General features: G+C 40.7%; 1 protein-coding gene and 1 long non-coding RNA gene across 4 annotated transcripts in view; one reads left to right on the top strand and one right to left on the bottom strand.

Annotated features, from left to right (window-relative positions):
• The window catches only part of ESRRG (estrogen related receptor gamma), a 404,916-nt gene extending 404,668 nt beyond the window's left edge, over positions 1-248 (bottom strand). For 2 of the 3 annotated variants that reach the window (XM_084512426.1, XM_084512445.1), the window contains exon 1: positions 70-248. In XM_084512426.1, the coding sequence (XP_084368552.1) occupies positions 70-71 (2 nt within the window). In that variant the 5' untranslated portion in view covers positions 72-248. The remainder of the gene's footprint in view (positions 1-69) is intronic. The other variant, XM_084512434.1, reaches the window with a different exon arrangement.
• LOC311433392 lies at positions 147-15,712 on the top strand. Its single transcript, XR_014690735.1, has 5 exons — positions 147-255; positions 2,866-2,965; positions 5,169-5,312; positions 7,701-7,887; positions 14,450-15,712. It is a non-coding gene; the product is annotated as an uncharacterized lncRNA (long non-coding RNA).
• The last annotated feature ends 5,169 nt before the right edge of the window (positions 15,713-20,881 follow it).

A 20,881-nucleotide genomic window follows, 5' to 3' on the forward strand; every position in this document is an offset into this window, starting at 1 on the left:
AAGGACAGAAAGTGTCTGTGCATGATCGCTGACCATCTGTGCAAAAGGTGATCGTTGTTAGGTACTCACATGGCTGGTGGCAGAGCGGCTCTTAGCAATTAATAAGTCTCTCAGCTTGAGATCTTCTTTCCCCTTTTTGATTGTAGCGCTCTCTGTGTGTCTCTCTCTCACTCGCGCACGCACCAAACCGCTCGGATGCTTCAGGACCGGCCACTTTGCGAGGGGAACAACACGGGAGGGTTTGTATTACTCCAGGTTCGTGTGTGTAGCCTATAAATAGCGAACTTTTTGATGGAATCAGCTAACAAATGAGAGGAGAAGGCGTAATTTTGCGCAGGGAGCCCCCCTTTCTCTTTGCAAGATTAAAACCCCCCAGGCAGCAGACAGAGCTAAAGTTGTGGGTGTGTAGGAAGGAATTTGACTTTACCGTGATTGTGCGCGAGGTTCTGGTTTGTTTGTTTATTTTGGGGGCTTGCTTTGGTTTTTCCCCCTACAACCCATATGTTACACGCTCCCTCCCTGCCTCTCCAACAGGGGCAGGAGCTGACCCGGATTAGCACCGACCTTAACTCCAGGTTGGAAACACGGTGCGTTTGCGGCTTTTTTTTTTTTTTTTTTTTTTTAGGGTGGTGGAGGTGAAGAGAGGCTCCCCGCTAGGTCGGGTGGAAGTGAGGGAGGTGGCAGGCAGCTTTCCCTCAACGCGCCTTCACTTTAAAAGCAAGGGCGGGGGAGGAATAGGAAAGAGGCAGATTGGGATTATTGGGGTGGGGGAGGATTAGGGAGGGAGGAAAGGAGAGAGGGGCGAAGCGTTAGCCTGGAGCTTTGGGTTAGTTACGGAGCGAGGCAGCCACTCGCGAAAAAGCCCCGAAAACACTCCGCCTGGGGGTTACCCCCGCGGCCGCCCCACGCCACGCCACGCGTGGGCGCCTGGCCGGGACAGAGCCGGGTTTGGGGTGTTGGTTTTTGTTTGTTTTTTTTTTTGGAGGGGGTGCAGCCCCCGGGCTCCGAGGGCAGACTCTGCTCTGACCCTTCGGGGACGGGCCCCGGTCCCCTCGCTGCGGCACGACTCCCACGCGGGACGCCCCACGGGTGGGTGGGATGGGCTGGGGGGACTGGGGGGCGCGCAGCCCAGACCGCGGCGGGGGCGCGCAGCAGGCGGCGGGGGGCACCCGCGCGGCGTGGGGCAGGCGGCCGGGGACACGCGTGGGGGCGCGCCCCCCCCGCGGCGCCCCTCGCGTCGCCTCGCCGAGGCTGTCCCCGCGCGGTTCCAATCTCACGGCTCATAAACCGGGAGCCGGGGGGCTCATCATTCACCTGCCGCAGCCTACCGGGCAGGGGAAAAAAAGGGGAAAAAAAATAAATAAAAATAAATAAAAAAAATAAAAACAACGCGCTGCGAGAAACAGCCAGAAGCGGGCAGGCGGAGAGCGGCGCACCCGGGGCCTCCCCGCTGTGCGTGGGCTCCGCACCATCCTGCATCACCCCGCATCACCCCGCAGCGCTCCGCACCATCCCGCACCCCCCCCGCGGCCGCTGCCTGGCGAGGCCGAGCAAAGCCGCGATGGGGCTTAAACCGGGCGCGGGGACAATGTTGCGGAGGGAAAGAATAAAACCTTGGGGACGAGAGGAGGGCAGCCTCCCGCATCTTTTATTTATTTATTTCCCCCCCCTCCCCCGCCGTAAATAACGCCGGGAGTTATTTTGTCCTGCGCTCAGATCTGACAGATTCCCCTCCCGGCTGCCAAGCACCAGCTCCGCGGCGCCCAACGGGACGCGTTACAGGGAGCCGGGGGGGGATCGGGGGAGTTGGGGAGGGTCCGGGGGGGTTCCGCGGCTGCATGCGGGCAGGGCGCCTCCAGAAACACCGCACTCGCTGCTGAAGTTCCCCTAAGAGCGGCCGAGAGCCCGGCCTGAGCCATACAGGAATGGCAGCACGCTGAGAGCTCAGCTTTCCTTTTTTTTTTTTTTTTTTCTTTAAGAACCGGGATGTGAAAAAGTTTAGACCACGAGGTAATTATCAAAAGCAATCTAGCGAGTTTTACGCGGAGACCCACTTTGCAATTTTACACCGAGGAGCAAAACACGCCGGCGAAATCTCGGGTCATGCCCAACAATGGAGCGATGTTCTCCCGCTGTTTAATATACATGGGGTGGGAAATGAGGGGAAAACACAGCCAGCACCTGTAGTGCCAAAGGAAGAAAAAAATCAAATTACTACATAATATTTTGGGGCTATTTTGCCGGGCGCTCTTCAAAACCAGACCCGCATTTAATTATGGCTCTAATGATTTTTCTGTGCGGCCGCTGGTTAATAGTAGGGAGCAAATGGGGTTTCTATTGAGTTTTTAAATTCTGATATCTTCAAAAAATAAAAATAAAGGGGGGGGGAGGGGTGTCCCTTTATGTGTTAATCGCACATCTGGGGCTCTAAGTGACCGATCCGGACCAACTTTTAATTAACACATTGACCTGCCAGAGAAGCGAACTCCTTGAAAAAAATGTTACTTGTGCACCAAGAGCCTTGCTCGATTTCGGGATCGGCGTGCCTGGAAGCCCGCCTGCCCTAGGGCTCTCCCTTTCTATTTTTCATACTAATTTTTTGGGGGGTGCTCTCCCGAAGGAGAGTGTTCGATCAGCCCGGGGCCGCCGCCCCCCGCGGGGGCTGCGCGGAGAGGCCAGGGATGCTCAGCAAGGTGCGGGGCGTTTGGGGGCCTCGGGGGTAGGGGGGGGGGGTAGGGGGGGTTCTGTGCAGGGAGGTCAAAACAGCCCCATGCGGGTGGCTATCCTCTGCACTCTTGCCTCACTAGTCCTTTATATTTGTCCTTTTTTATTTTTTTCCCCCTTATTTTTCTTCTTGCATTCCAGCCCAGGTTTCAGGCAGGTTAGATGCTTGCCCCACACGCCAACCCCCAAGCAGAGAGATTGGAGTATGTTACTGCGGAGTTAAAGTCTAACTCCTCTGCAGGTAATAATTAAAGAGCTTCTTTCTAAATCTCTTTCCCCCCCGCAGAAACACTGAGGCTTTCTTTCGCAATAGATTATATTGATCGCACACACGGGCACGCTCTCCGCCAAGCTGCAGCTGATGGCAGGCGATCTGCTCTCCCTTCCCTGAACACGCTTTCCTGGACCTTCCTTTACTTTTTCTAGCTGAAAGGTCTCCTTAGGGCTGCATTTCTACAAATGCTTCCAAGCCCCCCCCCTCCCCCCAAGAAGCTCCAAATGCCAAAGGGGACTGACAGTCACTCAGCTGCACACATCCAGGCTGTGGCCGTGCCTTTGATTTTCACCCCGTATTTATATCGTGGGCGAGTTTAAAAATAAAAGATATATACAGGACACAAAGTCACTGCCATCAGCAGGGGAATATCTCTGTCAAGCGGGAAGGCCTCCAACTTTTCCTAGCGGTGATGTTTTCCAAAGAAAACCTTCAGCCTCGTCCCAGCAGCCAGGCTGAAAGTTTTAGGGGTTCTCAGTTACTTGAGATCATAAATTAATCTGCCAGAGAAGTGCGGCACACACCTGATATAAAGGGAGAGTCAAGAGCTGCCCAGTTCCAGCTGGTCCTGCGTTTGATTTACTTCGGGCTGTTAAGATGTATGCTGCGGTGTTTTGATAAGAAAAAAGGAGTCAGCAGTTTGATTTGGCAGTTCCCTTTTTTTTTTTTTTTTTTTTTTTTTTTTTTTTACACCCTTCTCTATCTGAAGAGGACTGCAGGTTAAGCTAAGGAGTTGGTTTCTGCTCTTGAGGTGTTTTTTAGCAGAGGCTCTCAGTCTGCATGTCTGCATGGGCTGTTAACACGTAACTGCATTTCTTACCCTCTGGAGCAAGTCAGACAGTGGCCTAAGCTTTCATGCAGCTCCCCTGCCTCGTGCCTTTGTGGGTGCTTGCCCTGGGCAGGGCACATGGAGCACCCAGAAAGGCAGTGCCTGGGACACAGCTCGCCATGCGGGTGAGCTGCTTGGCCTCGGCAGCACCCTACTACAGCCCGACATCTCCAGCCTCCTCTGCCACAGGGCCTTGCTGCCAAACTGCATCAGGCCCCTCAGAAATCAGCTCGGTATGTGAACTCTTTCATTTTACACCATACAGGCACATTCCTGCAAGCTGCAGGGCTGAGTGCGGGAGGGGGGCTTGTTCTTAGCTGAATGAATCTGTTACATGCTGGTCTCCCTTATGCCTGCTCTGCCCTCTCCTAAAGCCCCCCAAGACCTCCAGTCACAGTCTCAGAGGGTTAGACAACACCGAAGGGATGTTCTCTCTGATGCATGAATCTGTGTCACCTGAAGGCTCCCAGTAACCCTGCAGAGCAGAGGCACACCGCACTGGCAGCACACCTCAGAGGCGGCAGCAGTGGTGCCAAAATGGGGGATGCAGAATCAGGCCAGGAGTTTTGGATCCTACCCCTGATTTTTTTTTCCTCCTTTCCTCCTGTTTTAGTTTCTCTGCCTGTAAAATAGGAAAGTAATAGCCACTGACCCTATTGCCTTTCCACGAGGCAATTACTGTGTGAAAAAAAAGTCAGAAAGCCTCAGAGGACATAATCTGTGACAATAGTCGGAGGTGGATGCACTGCCATTCCTCGTGTTGTGCTTGGCTAACGTTTCCCAGTACCGACCATATTTTCTGTTGCATGTAGCTTTAGAAAAAACATCATCACTTAGACTGAAAACTGATATGCTGACTGTCTGTACCAGGATGATTATTTTGAAAATACCTGCCAAAACAATTTGTCCATTTCCAAGAACAAGGTTATGGAAAAATAAACAGTTTTGCTCATACTAAAAAAATGGAAACTTTTTCCTTTGAAATGCTCTACTGCCCTCAGGCTTTGAAGCACAGACTCAAAATGTGACCTTTTTCATTTAAAAAGCTCCTTTCCCTCTCTCAGAAAATTATCCAAATATGGCTAACTTGCAAATATATATACTTTTTTTTTTTTTTTTAATGAGCACACTCTCAGTCACGGTTTCTTTTATATATTTTTTTTCTGATAGTATAAATTGTTAAAGATTGGTCCTAACTGAGGACAGAAGCTTAAGGGTACTGTGGTAAAGCTAGATTTCCACATTAATCCCCACCTCCAAATTTTCCCTGTGAGCCCGAGCTTTGGCACAGGATCTGAGAGGTAGGAATCCTATCTCCTCTAAGCTCCAAATGATTTGAAGGTTGCATCAAGAAGAAAGGTCTCTGCGTGAATACGACAGGGAGAAAAATCCACCCTGTGAGAGAGCAGGCAACAGAGGCAGCCAAGCAGCCCAGAGAGAAAAAGCGGGACTGGTGTTTGGAGGCAGGAGCCTGGGACTGATTAGGTAAGGAGACACAGAGGTTGCGTGGAAAAAGCAGAGAGAAAGCGTTCGGTTGAGGAGCCTGGAGGGGAGAAAAGGGACTGGCAGGGCAAGGATAACAAAACCATCTAATGTTGTCAGCCAAGAGCAAGGATACGTAATTACAGGATGTCCAGAATAGCTGGGCTGAATTTTATTTGAAACATAGTAAAATCGTGAAAGTCAAAATGTTTTATTTCGGTGTTATTAGCTGATGCATTTCAACTCCTCAGTTCAGCATTAATGCTTGTTATTTTGAATAGAAGCTGTTTTCTGATGCTGGAAAGAATTAAATGACCTTCAAGAGAAGTATTTCTGAGCCTATTCAAAATATTTTTAAATGATTTTTGTGTGTGTCTGTGAGTGACAACCAAGCTAGTGGAACACGTTACATGTTCATCACTAGCTGTAATGTGAGGCACTCAGGTGTTAAGGCAGTGACTAACCCGAGGGTTTCAGAGCACCTTTATTCACTTTCTCTGCACAAGACCACACAAGAGTTTATTCCACCAATTTCCTAACACACAAATGGAGCCCTGCAAGATACACTTCCTCTGGGGGCGAGTCACAACTTTGTAGTTTTTATTCACTAGATGTCTGTCTAGTTCATCACAAAATTGGATGCTGTTCACAGAGAAGGCAGACTGTTACAAGAAGAGAAAGCAAGGCCTCATGGCAATGTGATAGCTGAATTTGGCTAAATGAGTTTGCATCCATTCCCATTTCACCTCAAAGCTTCCGTAATGTGGGGAAAGTCACCTCAAAATGTAACGATAAGGTGAGATTTTCATATTATGAGGGCCCATCATCAAATTTTGGGGTCTGATTTGCTCAAGCAAATCCCTCACTGTTTTAGACAAAGTCCATGGGATTGTACATTAACTGTGCCAAGGGATGCAGAATGCCAAATGGGCTGAAAAAACTAGCAATTGGCATCTCTAATTGGATACTCTAAATTAGTGGGCACTTCTGACTTTAATCTAATTTGTTTGGAGCACAGATTTATTAGAAGGATACAATTATCTCATGGCTTCCATTTCAGGTTGTAAAAGATGTTTGCTAAACACACTGTACTATCCTATGGTGGGGAGAGGAACAGCAGAAAAATAAGTGTTGGGTTCAGACTGGAATTTAAGTTGTGTGCCCCTACAAAGTCCCACACAGGTAAACTTAACAGTAGGAACTAACTGCTGAAGAAAGCCTTGCTCCACGTACTACCTTGAATGACAAAGGGTTGCCTGTGAAAAAAATCAAGCAGAAAAGTCCTACTGCCCTCTTGAATTGCATTCTTTTACTGTTTAACATGAATGGAAGAAACTTTTTTTTTTTTTTTTTTTTTTTTAAAGTTATTCACGAAAAGATAGATGGAGAGGGAGGAAAAAAAAGAAGAAGAAGAAGAAGAAGTTTAGGATGTCTGAGAACATGTAAATAAGGTGCTAACCCATGTCCCTACCAGTGACAGCCCATTTATCTGGGACACTTCCATTTCAGACATATGTCCTAGCAACTTGCCTTTTAGTTACCACACAATCTCCTTCTGAACTAACATTTTTGCTATGACATAGTCTGAATTTTGAGGAAAACTGTTTCCTGGAAAATTCTTGATCATCTGCTGGTAAATAACAGCGTAACTAAAGGCTAAATTGTAAAACATCCATGCAAGGGATTGGTACTGAGCAGTGTGATCAGCGTTCATTCAGTCTTTTTCTACTATTTTGTACTGTTTTTAAATGTTTACCAAGTCTGTAATGCTCTTTTAGTTTGATTGTTTGTATGTATAAAATATTATTTCACTATGCAAGACTTATTCCCTATCTAATATATAGCTGTCATTTCCTTTGAAGTATAGGTTTTTATATCTGTTCATTGATTTTTGATTCCTTATAAATTTTATTTTATTTTTATTTTATTTATTTTTTTCACTTCATTCAGACCCCTGGTAAATTTAAGGGTTATTAGTGATATCTCACTTATCTTAATAAATGTTATTTATTTATTTATTTTTATTTTACTTTTTGGGGAGTCTTCTGCTTCAGAAAGGTAGCAGATTGATAATTTTATTATTTCAGCTCATCTGCTGATCAGGTTCAACACAAGTAACTTTTTTGTCTTACCAAAGTTAAGCATAATAGTAAAAGAGTGATTGAACTGGAAAGTTCAACTACTCTCTGCCTTGTTTTGCTCAATTAGCACATATTTAATTGCTTATTTATTTGGTAACACTGGCAGCTATCCACTGGAAACGGGACTAAAATCTTCACATGATTTCAAGTGAGTGGATGAGCCATTAACAATGTAGTTTGCTCTACAGAGGGCTGGATTTGCACAGTCCAAATGACTCAAACTTTCAGAATTGTGTTTTCTCTATTACAGCACCGTGAGGTTCCAGAATCACTCTCCTTGCACTCATAAAGCTAGGAAGTGCAATCACCAGGCATGTGGTCCTGACCTCAGTCTGAGGATCCTTGGCCTAGAGTCAAGCAGTCGCTGCAGTCACCGAAACAGCCAAATTAACTGTCTGCTTAGCCATGGATTAAAATTCATCCACTGATCCAAGACAGTAAGTGAGACAATAATTTGCTACTCCTACTTTGCTTCACAGCAGATCCTCATTTAGAATAAAGCTGCAGTTCAGCATCAGTTTTTATGCCCAGAAATAATCATGATGGCATTGTAAAATTGTACCTGTAATAACTTGAACAAACTGGATAAATACATGCAAATGTAAAACAAGAAAACGGATCCAGTTCTTAGTAATGCAGAGACTGTATGACAGCAGTGTATAAAGATAGCTTCAGGAGTCCTGATGCAATCAGCAGCCATCATTATTTTGAGTAGTAACTCGTAACAAATAAAGTGCTATTTCCTCTGAGTAAGGACTTCTTCAACATCACTTTTACCACCACAACCTAACTCTCTGCTTCTCTAGCAAACTACAGACTTGATTGAAACGCTATAGAGTAAATTGCTTAATGCTTTCTAGAGACATCAAATATGTGAAGTACATAATGCATAAAAGTGACAGCTCATTTCAAGACCAAGCAAAACAAGACTGACCAGCTATGGAACAGAGCCTAGATCTTTTTTTTTTTTTTTTTTTTTTTTTTTTTTTTTTTTTTTATCATTGTTAGTAGATGTTGCACTTGTATTTAGTAACGAAGCAATATAAGCTTCAAAGTCCATCATTTTTATACCCATATGCAAGACAGAACAACTAGTGCGGTCTCAGTTATGCAATGCAAGGATGGCCATCTGCTGCTGAGGAACTGATTTTGACCCAGATAACAGCAAGTGTTTGTGTATCACAGACAGAAGCTCATAGTGTGACATCTGCACCTCCATTGAACAACATTAATAAAAACACAACAACTTAACAAAAAACAACTTCCAGGCATAGTATGAGTCATATTGATACAGTATATTAACTTCTGTGTTTGTATACCCTACATTATCAGTCTCTTTGCAGAGCTAAATTCCCCTCACAATGGCCAATAATAATAAAAACAAAACAAAACAAAACAAACAAAAAAAAAATAAAAAAGAGAGAGAAAAGAGAAAGAAAAAAAAGCTATTCTTGTCAGTGTATCTGACCAAGTCAAAGATCTGATATCCTTGTCAATAAAGCTTTACTATTGCTTGTGATGATAATCCTGTACCATCCCACCCCTGAGGTGACTGTATCTCAATCATGAATGGAAAGATCACTATGTAAAACTATGTACCCACTTTGATGTACAGTAATTTGACTGTATCTCCATGTATCTTGGAAGGCGCCAAAACAACAGTAGGGGTCATGGTAAATCATTTGAGTATAAGGTTAACGCTCATTGCAATAGCATTGCAATATTTCATAGGTACATGTGCAAAGGCAAAGGTTTTATTCATAAATATACTGATGATATAATTGCCTTGGACCCTCCCAGCATAAATTTAGAGAGAGAGGAGTGAAATAAAAGATGACTCTAATTTTCTGGCTATGAGGATGCCTCTTCCCACCAGCAGTGGCTGGTCCATCTTTGTCACACTCGGCGTTACAAAACTCCCCACTCGCTCACCCGTATCACCACCAGAGAGAAGGTGAAAGGCAGAGCTGTCTGAGGAAGTAAATTTAAGATGATTAAGATAGTCTGGACTTGCTGTATGGTCTCAGTAGTTCACTCATGAAGGCTTGCAAAGGCAGAAATGGTAATTAGGCACCCAGTCTAAATTTCACAAGCAAGGGGCGACCTCCTTAAAGGCAGAGTGCCTGTCTCTCACTGAGTTCAAACTGTCATGAAGAGCTACAGTGTTTAAACTACTTTCATGGGGTGAGGATTTTCCATATATATATATTTTTTTTCTGGTTGCAGTTAGTCCACATTTATGTGAATGAGAAGCATATACAGGTTTAGTTGTGACACTTCAGCAGAGAAGTAGAACGTGCTTTAGATCTGGCAGCTAAAATGTGTGACTTACTAAGTTTAGCTCTCCCTCCAAATATTAGAATTGCATTTAAACTAAGTATCCATGACAGAATGTTCTGACAACAAAAAAGTGGAAATTCTTGAAATTTTGAAAACTGCAAATACTTGAATGCTTGCTGTCAAATGGAAACTACTGTAAAAGCAGTCACTGCACACTTTCAGTGTGGTAGACATATCAATGTCCTATCTTATACAGCATATATGGGCCAGGACAACAGCAAGTAGAAAGCTCAGTAAGCCTCCATCTTCTGCTTGGACAAAATGAGGTGATGATGAAGAAGGGAAAATATGTAGAAGTACATATGGAGATGAGGATCGTACATATACATGGATGAGGCTGAAGATGAAACAGTCTCATAAATAATGGTGCTGAGATGAATAAAAATAGTAGTTACTTCCCAGCCACTACACAAATCGTCAACACTGCCCTATGTTAATGATTTACTATTATGTTATGAGAACCTGAAAAGTATGTTTTTTCTCAATAACTACACACTTATTTCAATATGCCTTACTAATATATTAACATACCTTTGCTATTCATTTCATGAAAATGCAGGTAAACTTTCCCTAAATACTGAGAACTGTAAACTTCATGCTAGAGTTGTGCTGAGGGGGAGTATTTAAAAAAAAAAAATCTAAAATGAATTAAACTCTTGTTTTATTTAGTGGAAGAGTAAAGACCTATAGTATATGTGTTTAACTAGAGCCATAAATGTACCAACATTCTTAAATGTACTAATATTTTTAAACATATGAGTGAATCAAGTAATGGGCTGGAACAAAGCATACTATTAGCAATGCTGCAGTCAGAGTCAGTTTGAAGTTAAGCAGACAAATAAATTTAAACACAGAAAAATAGATTTTTAGCTCAATAAATTTACCCCAAAGACTTTTTTTTTTTTTTTTTTTTTTTTTTTCTGTTTAGTAATAGTCTTTTTTGGTGGGAGAGATACACCTATAACCTGAAAGTGCTAAGGAACCTCTCTTTCTTCAGGAATAACTTATTGCCTGCGTATTTATATCTTCCCCAACCTTTATTTAGAAACTATTATTTATCTTGAGACAGGAAGATATCAAACCCTGCTTTTTCTTCAGATTAGAACCTATTGGCAATCACTCAATCATGTCTGTGCCATAGACAAAAAGAGATTCAGACCTTTCATACTGTGCTTGGCACCTTGTGTGGAGATGTTACATCCCATAAGCTCTTCAGGTGTTTAGGTTGCCAGGGCTGGCTTCCCCGACCTCCACTCCTTAGCTACAGAGTTGTCTTCTCCTAATGAGAACCTGGAGCAAGTCTCGTATCTTAGATGACCTGACTTGTCATTTGGAGCAATCTCTTTACTAACAGCTGTTGATTCCTCACCTGTACGTCTGAGGTACTGACTGTGCCATTTATTTAAAGAGTTTGTTTATTTATTAGTTTCATTCATTTATTTTAATAGAAACAATTTATTTGCTGGATAAGCATTCTCTTTGCTTTGGACACCAACATCCAAAATGAATCAAGGCTGACCATTTTCCTTCACAAATCACTCTATCTTTTCGCCCCTGCCAAAAAGAAATCTCTTCTTGTTGAATAGGAAATACCATGCTGGACCATAAAAATGGTCCACCTTCGCTAGTGTACCATGGTTTGGATGGTACTGGCCAGAATCAGACACCCAGGAAAAATGCTGGAACTACACCATAAGGAAGTGGAAATTATCTCCTGGTAGACTTACTCTGATTTCTAAGATTCAAATGGTGCCTCTTGCTTCAGTCAGGGGAAAAGCTTATTGACTTTTACTTAATGTTGGATCAGGACATTAATATGTCATATTAATATGAAGTTCCTCAGAAAAGCATGTTTATAGTGTCAGCATCAATTTCAAAGAAGCCTAGACTTTTAAGGCTGTGTAAGCACAATGGCAGGTTTCTCCTTCTGCTCATTTGCTCTTCCATATTAAACAATAACTTCAAATACCAACAATTGACAAGGTGAATTTTACATTCACCTACACCAAATGCATTTTAGAATAATAAATGTTAGAATTGTATTAGCATTAATGGAAAACATTATGTTTCTGAACTCTTTGTCATTTTATTCAGCAAAGGAATTGAGAAGATGACATGATCAGTAGGTAGGAAAAATATCTGTGGAGATGCTACTCACTATTACTGTTGAATGAACATGATACTTATGGAATAGATATGGAACTTTCTGATCTTACACTTCAAGACTTAGAACGTGCAAATGCCTCTGAGAGTACTATTAATTTCATTGGATCTTGAATGTTGACAAGATAAACCAGTGCTAAAAAGGCTAAATCTTCTGCTTATGGATAGCCCAGATACTTAATGCAGCTTGCTTAGGGCCCACAGCTGATTTTGAACAATGTGGGGACAAGCCACTGACCCTGTGCTCTTGTTTGGGAATGTCTGACCACTCACCAGTCCCAGTTGCTCCAGAATAGCCACTGTATAGGAAACTACTGGTGTTTAAAATGCACCCAGTTCAAACTTCTCTGCGTTGTTACCAGCATATAAGCTATATTGTTCCTTTGGAGTGAAAGCACATTTTGCTGTCTGAAAAATTTGCAAAAGTTAAGAATAGCTCAAGGAAGAATTAAATGGCTTCCATTTGAAATTTCATGTTAGATTTATGAAACTACTTTAATGAAATGAAGATGGAGCACTTAGACTCAGACTTAGAATGCAGTAAAATGGTGACGTTAGCTTAAAATAATGAGAAAAATATATAACTAAATTATATGAATATTATATTTATATATAAATTATAAAGAGTAAATAAATAAATTAGACTTTGTAGAAATATGACTAAGAAATTGTAGAAATATGTCTAATAAATTAGACATAGTAGAAATATGACTAAGACCCGTGCAACTAGTAATACAATTGAAAAAAGAGATATACATGTGTTAATATATCTGTGTGTAGAAATTTATAATTGAAACAAATTCTATTTGCTACATATTTACAACTTTATCATACCAGGACCATAAAGCTGTATTATCCCAGGCAATTTATTGTGTGTTTTTTTGTTTTCTCCTTCTGTGTACATACCTAAACCATGAAGAGAAAATGAGAGCACTAGCAAAATCCAAACACTTTATTTAAAACAAAAAGTGTAATTGTTCAGAAATGGGCTATTGACTTTCACTGGGTTAAACAGCTCATGTAGTGATTAGGCTTGAAGCTATAATTGTTCTTGTCACCCAAACTCTGCTCAGTCAATATCTTTTTATCATATACATTTTTAATCACATATTAATAAACAAGAAGGTGTGCTTTATTGATGGCTGGATTAGTTTATTGACCAACTCGACAACTCTATGTATGGTTTCTGAACACAGAAACAAGGTCAATGTGTAAAGATGAGGAATAGTACATTCACCATCTTTAATATACTTCATTCTAGCCATCTACTTCCTTTCTTAAGGTGATACAATCCATACAGGTTCTTCATTTAAAAAAAAATCATATTTGAAACAATCTCACTGTTAAAGTACATTTTGGGTTGAGTTTTAGGAACTATAAACTATGAGGTTCTCTAATTCAACATAATTTTGTCACCTTGACACCAAACTGTTACTTTTTAAACCTTTGAGAAATCAAAGTTTCAGATACTTGTAGATTCTTCTAAAATATTCTTTAATTAAATATGGTTTTGAAAGTTTTTAGATTTTCAGATTCTCTTGAGATAAAACTCTATGCACCCTCCTCATCAATTCTTTCAGTTTTTCTCTCCATGAAATGCTACTGAAAAATATTCTTTTCTAATAATTCAGGTTTGGAATGATGGCCTCTAAAACAATGTACAACATTAACAATTAAGACAATAATAGAACATGTCAGTACCTGTGTGTATTCTTTCCTGTCAGACAAAAACTGTGTATAGGAACTCACATTTCCTTTTTTAGAATTATTTTTCAAAAGGATGGAAAGTATAGTAGAAATAGATCTGTTCATCAGCATCTCCATTTGTACAGAATACTGTTTTGTAATAAGAAAGTATTCAATTGAAAATATTTTTATGATTCTGTCGTTCAAATGCTCACATGATATCCTAAAAACAAGAGTCATTTGTTAAAACATCTGACTGCAGCATGCACAGAAGTGCACATCAGCCAAACACAAGTATGAAATGTGTTTCCAACCTGAAGTTCATAGTTGCCAAACCCATCCAAAAACTCTTCTTCTTAAGGTATGAGATTAAAATAGGGCAAAATGTTATTTACTGCATATCATATATCAGTATCTCTGATCTTACCGGTGTCTTGCACCTGAACTGTTTAGGTGGTGAGACATGAAAGAAAAAAACAAAACAAAACAAAAACAAACCAAACAAACACCAACATCAGTTCCCACTCTCTCTAAACCATACACAGAGATGACTGGTGACTTAACCACTTTCCTGGGTAGCCTATTCCGATGCTGCACAACCCTTTCAGTAAAGAAATTTCTCCTAATATCCAACCTCAACCTCCTCTGGTGCAACTTGAGGCCATTTCCCTTTGTCTTATCACTTGATGAAGTCTCTTGTTCCATACAAAAATTGTGTTTTGTCTTTCCCTCCTAAGTACAGCATTATAAGCTTTGTTTTCCAGGCAGATTCATTCATGTACTATCTGACAATATTTCTCTTCTTTCTAGGTCCTTTTATGATACTGTCTAGATTCATACTGTTTTTCTAGGAAGAGAGAAAAAATATCTCAGTGCAATCCAAAAGTGCTCTTCTGTGCCTTTGACTCTGTTTAAAAGACGTACCACTTTTGTTTTTTTTTGCAAGTGTTACTGTATAATCATCAGGCTGCTGGTGAAGGGAAACACTTAAGATCCATATACACTAATGTGAAAATGGCTAGTGTAATGATGAAGAGAAAATTGCTAGGATAAAACAAAAAGCAATGCAGAAATGCACCCATACCATGTGCAGGGTAAAATCCCACAGATGACTAACATATGAATGGCAAAAGCATTCATATTCACATGAATGTTATCCCTGTAAAAGTGCCAAGTGCACCAAGATGTTGTGTAGAAGTTCTGGTCATGTAAGGTAAAGCTTCCCAGAGGCACCCTTTAATTGGTCTAATTTTCCCTGCCAAACACCATCAAAGTTCTAGATGTTCAGGCCAGGTCTTGTCACTTTATTATTTCATCACTTTTTGGATTACCTACTCTCAGCAAAAATGCTCTCAAACATATTTGCTGCCTCTATGTTTCTCTCCCCTTTGCATGCATGTACACAAACACACCTCCTTCCATAAGAGCCTTGGTGAACCCTTAAAAAATAAAGGAAAATAATGGAGCTGGAACTACTATTCAACCCCATAAGGTAAACGGCTGTCCAGATACTTTTAAATTTCAAGGGCAAGCATAGGAAATCTTCCCAGCACATTAGAAACAGAGTCCGCTCTATTTCTTTTTCATTTCCAGCCTTCTTGAGGAAAAACAAACACACACACACACAAACAAATTCCAAGAGAAATAAAAAAATAAAACACAACACAACAATTCAAGCTGTGTTCCATATGCTACTTTTTACTCCCTGTGTAGATATGTAGGAAATATATGGAGTTAGGCTAGCACAAGCATTTCTGGGAAAGTTGTTATTAAAGGGAAGGCAACTGCTAAAGTCAGTTCGTGAAATGACTGAGACAAGTACTGCACTCAATGAACAGGCTGTTTTCCATAGTAGTAATACACAAAATCATGCCAGCATGGGATGACTCACCACAAATAGGTGGGTTTGACTCTTGGCTCTGACATTGACTTATTGCATGGCCTTAGGCAAATCCCGAAACATTTGTTTTTACTTCTCCATTTATGTGATTTGGATAATACTTCTATACCTGAAGGGGATATTTTAAGATACAATATGTTTAAGATACTACAAAGATTTTAAACGCTATAACATAGCTACGCCTCATTAACAACGTCAGGGTAAAATAAACACTGGGATGATTTAGGTAATGTGGTACATGTTCCTGGAACTGAGAACTTCGCTGAACAAAGAGCAAAATCTTCAAAGAGCCAGGAGTAAGGGAAGGTACAGCCCATTGCAAAGCTGAAGTACTTTGCAAGGGTGGATGAATTTATAGGGAAGGAAAAACAAGTTTGTTTAATAGGCAAAAGTTCAGTCTTCATTAATTATTTAAGTGGTTAGGCAGAAAAGCAACACACACTCAGGTGTGGGTGAAGAAAACAAAGAACATAGGCCTCAGTTCTCCATGTATATTGAAGCTAGAGAGGATTTTGCCAGCGTGAGACCTGACAGTTTGTTTTTGTTGCCTATATAGTATGAAAACAGTAGTACCAAAAGAGATCCCCTCCATGTGAATCTTCCCCTCCTGTTAGGAAGGGGAGATACCTTCACTGAAACAGCAAAAAGTGCTCTGCAGGGCTCACCAGGACTTCATCATGCAAAAAGGATGGCTCTTATCCTGGTGAACTTTCCAGCAGGGGAGAAGGCCAAACTCAGTGACAGAAGGGTTGGAAACTCTGCAAAAAGAGAAGGGCCCCAGAAAAGGCCCTGGATAGAGATTCTGTGGTATGTTAGCTGCATTGAACTGATGCTATCAGGAGGCAGGAGCAAGGCTTGCAGCACAGACTGAAGTGAGGGGGCCCAGACCCCTGCCTAGGGACTGTGGGCCTGTCACCAGTGTTCTTAAATACTGCTCATAACAGAAGGGATGCATTTCTGGGCTAACCCAGAGAGAGGCAACTCCAACCCACAGCATATCAGATAGGAAAATACAACAGCATTAGAACTTCTGAGATTTTCTTCCTTTTTTTGTTTTCTCTAAGCTATTTTTCCATACTTGGGACCTTAGTTAAAAACTGTACTCTTAAAAGAATGGTGAAGGGAAGCCTGATAGCATAGAGAATGGTATAAAAGTATGTGAAATTGGGTTAAGTGCTATACAGGTAGGAGGGAGAAGCTCAAGCTGAGTGAGGATGAAGAGAAGAAGCTGAAGTGGAAGCTGTTAAAGTGAGGGAGGATGGAAGAAGAGTGACATACCTTCAGCGGTGGTCAGTTGTAGGGGATGGGTAAAACAGTAAAGTTTGAAATACTAAGAAGTGAGATGTGAGACAGTCAGTGCCAAGATCTACTTTTTCGTTAGATGTTATTCTTTTGGTATTTCAGTAAACCCGAGAACACAAGTTGAGTGGCCTGACCTTGAGTGGGTTGTGATCAGCTGCTGGAGATAAACTTTGGTCCTTTTCACTGCCCAGTCTCCAGCCCAGCTCAGGTTATTTTCGCAGCAAGAAGCCCTGACTGTGATCTCTGAGACTGCTCAGTGATACAAATCTAAATGCTGTCTGTGGAGAGATCTGGGAGACTTGCCTCCAAAGAGCAGTTTTAGTCCTAGACAAAGCACTCTCGTGGACCCATTCAAATAGTGCAATATGTATGAATGGGGCAGGCTGGACTTGCCTCACATCACACATTGACATCAAGGTAATTTTGAAGTTGCCAGTATAGGCTATTCCTTGGTAGATGTTACTGAATGGGGCAGTAGCTGTACTTCAGACACTACAACTATTTATCTGTCATATTTACTGCTTATGACCACTCTAAATGTAGGTACTGACTCCAGAATGCAGTTCAAGGTCCTAATGTATTTCTGGATATAGAACAGTTTCCTGTACCAGAAAAGAGATCAGTTTACAAACTGGAAATACTTTTGTTAAGTACTTCATTGATAGACATCATTTGAGAGACACAAAATCAAATTCATATTAAACTAACAAAGCTGATACATTTTTACTACATCTGCAGACCACAGAACACTTTGCTTTCAAGAAAAATTGAATAAATCACAGAGCTTTCTTAAGGAGACTTCTTCTTCCCTTGTCTTCAGAAAGTCCTTAATGTGACATCTGTCCCTGCACTGTCACCTCTTTTAAAACTAACAAATGCATGACATATAATACAAGATTTATAAATTAAAGAAACCCACCCCTTTTAAGTAATATTCTTTAAATCTCGGTTTCTGACAGTCCTCCTATTTGCTCAGTAACTGTAATAGGCGTATTTTTCAGAAAATAGTGAATAAAAACTGACAAGCCATCGGGAGAATCTGAATGCATAATTGATAGGGGCATAAATTAATATGATTAGGCCTTTATTGGGTGCCACTGCTGCCAAACCTACAAAAGGGGCATGGAATAAAACATGGCTATGTTCTCAGGGCTGATAGACATCAATATGTAATGCATATTATCTCAAGCCTTCTCATGTAGTCTGCTTATGACAGCACTCAACCTAATTGAAATTTTTATCTTTCTGTTGCATACAGACAGTTTTGACTAGCTGCTTCCAGGGAAAAGAGAGAAATCCAAATAACCCAAACGAAGGTTTCTCTGTAGAGGTATATACCCTTCTTGCAAATCACTTTAAAATGGCTTTCTACTTTCTGGTTTTCTAAAGCCATCTTCAGAAAGCAGCATGAAAGACATCCCAGGACTTGGTTTGCCTCTCCCCCTTTTAACTAAGCTTAACAGTGCATTTCCCTAAAAGAAATAAAAGAATCTAAAGATTTCTTCATAAAAATCAACACACTGTATGCTCACTTCAGCTGAGGCTTCATTTTGCTACAGTTCATCATGCTGAGCACATATAGTTTAGGAAGAAATAGTTTTCCTATTCATTATGCATTTTTTACATTTTTTAACACTATCCCCTCCCTGACCTGTGAGGAAAAAGTTAAAAAATGAAGAACAGTTTCTTGAACTGACATCCATAATCTTTGTCCAAAAAATGTTGGTCAGCTGGCACAACATCTATTTCATCTGGATAGTACATTTTTTTAAACTTTTTTTTTTTCCTTTTCAGTTCTTTTTAACTATGAATTCGCACACTGTGAAATGAAATGCTATTCCAAAAACATGTTATTTGTCAGTTATAAAATGTTTCAAACATTTCCTTTAGATGAGAACTTAATGAATATACACTTTTCCTAAAGGGTTTTTGCTTTGACAAGCCAAAGCTAATTAGAAGTTCCACATTTAATGTTTTGCTCCTTATTGAAAAGTTCTGTACTGCTGGAGTGTTCCTGAGAATGCATGCTGCCATTACTAAATATTTTTATTACAACAGTGCTGGATGTTGTACAAATAAGATAAGGAGTCAGTTTCTGCTCTGTTGTTTGCAGTCTAGAATGGGATTATCTCTGGAGTAAGATGCATTTAACCTATAAAAATCAACACAGAAGGAGCAGAAACAGGTCCAACACCTCATTTCTGGCTTTACTGAAACTCACTTCCTAAGATAAAGGAAATAAATCTTAAAAAATATATTTATTTAAATTTAAATTTATTTATTTATTTATTTCTGGGAACGTTTAAAAGCCCACATATTTTGTTTGATAAATACAAATTATGTTATTGGTTATTTTTATGCTGTAACACAAAGACAGTATAGCTAAAAGATGCCTTTCTTCTCTTAATGGCCGTTTTTTCATTCTTCTAACTCATCACTACATTATCATAAACCATAGGGCATCCATAAATATGAAGAGGCCACGTTTTGTAGATTAGAGAATGACACAGACTTTGGCAAGATCCACATTCCTGCACCTGTTATGTCAAGTAATTTATTTATTTCAGAGGCTATAAAGCACTCCTACATTCATTTTATACCTGCTACTGGTAGTTGCAAGTTCAAGACATCTAAAAACTGGTATGATTCCCTTTACTTTTCTGTATTACGTACATTTATGGGACACCTAGTGAGAGTTTGGACCTGGGGAATGGACAATGAGAACTCATGAACCTTCCCTCAAACACCTTGGGAAACTCCAAGTCATCTTTGCCGTATGAATTTGACATATAAATGATGTTATAATGAAAGACTACTAGATACCTACCGCTGCATGGTTTTGGTGCTATTCATTCTTACTTTGGTGCTTGTTTGAAAAGGTATCCATGTGGACCCTTGTTTATCAAGGACCTGGAGATTGTTTGAGGCTATAGATATTTAAGGTCTGGAACCTTAAATTGTTTTACTGATTTTATTCTGTGTAGCTTCTATTTATTTATTTATTGTGTGTTATGTAGGAATCATAGAAATCATGGAAACACAAGGTTGGAAAGGACCTACAAGGAATGCCAATATTTACAACTTACTGTCTATAAAGAGAGAAGAAACAGAGTAACGACCTTCAACACCCACCAAACCCACTGGTTAGAAAATGGAATCTCTTCAATGTATTTCTTCTGGGCTTGTTTCTTACTTAGAATGATATTTAATCCCTGAAAGGTTTCTCTCTTTAGAGTACAGCTTGGATTTGTAACTACTTTGGAAGGTTCTGAAGAGAGGAGTTACCTCGTCTCAGAAAGACTTAGTGATATGTGATTCAATTCGAGTGTATTGCAAGACTGACAGCAGAATGATATCACAATAGCACCAAGGACAATAGCTTAAGGTGAATTTCAGGGGACTGTGTCTTACAAATAATTTCATGTATTAATAGGTATTTTCCAGTTGATATGCTCTTTCTCAGGGGTCTGAACATACTACTCTTTTAGTGGTACAGCTTGCAGCTCAAGATAGTGCTGTCTTGGATACTTGGAGGAACAGATGTGCAACAGCATGAATAGACAAGGTGAACTCATGACTTTAGTAGCCCAGGTTCTGATATGCTGGGTAACATCTTATACAACAAGTAAACCTACAGAAGTCAGTATGAATAATGGTTTCAAAACATAGCTTTGGGTTAAAAAGGGTTATTCTAATCCATCCACAGGGTACATTTAGAAGTCTCTCGACACAATGCAACTCCAAAACTCAAATCACAAGAGCTTACTTGAGTGCGTGAACAAAACCAGCATTCACATGTGAAACAGATATGGTGGCTTGCCTGTAGCCTGTGGAATATGAAGTTGGATCCTGCAGCCCAATTGGGTGCTGCCCAGGACTTGAAAGTTGTTTTGGTCACATAGGTCCTAGGGTCAAGATGATGCCAACCTGAGCACTAATATCAGAATGACCTCCCTTAAACAAATGCAAGCTGGTTAGGACTTTCACAGAAAAGTGATGGTGGGGGGGGGCTAGTTGCTTTCTTTGCACAGAATTATGTA

Source organism: Aythya ferina (assembly GCF_964211825.1).
Source record: "Aythya ferina genome assembly, chromosome: 3".
Taxonomy (NCBI): domain Eukaryota; kingdom Metazoa; phylum Chordata; class Aves; order Anseriformes; family Anatidae; genus Aythya; species Aythya ferina.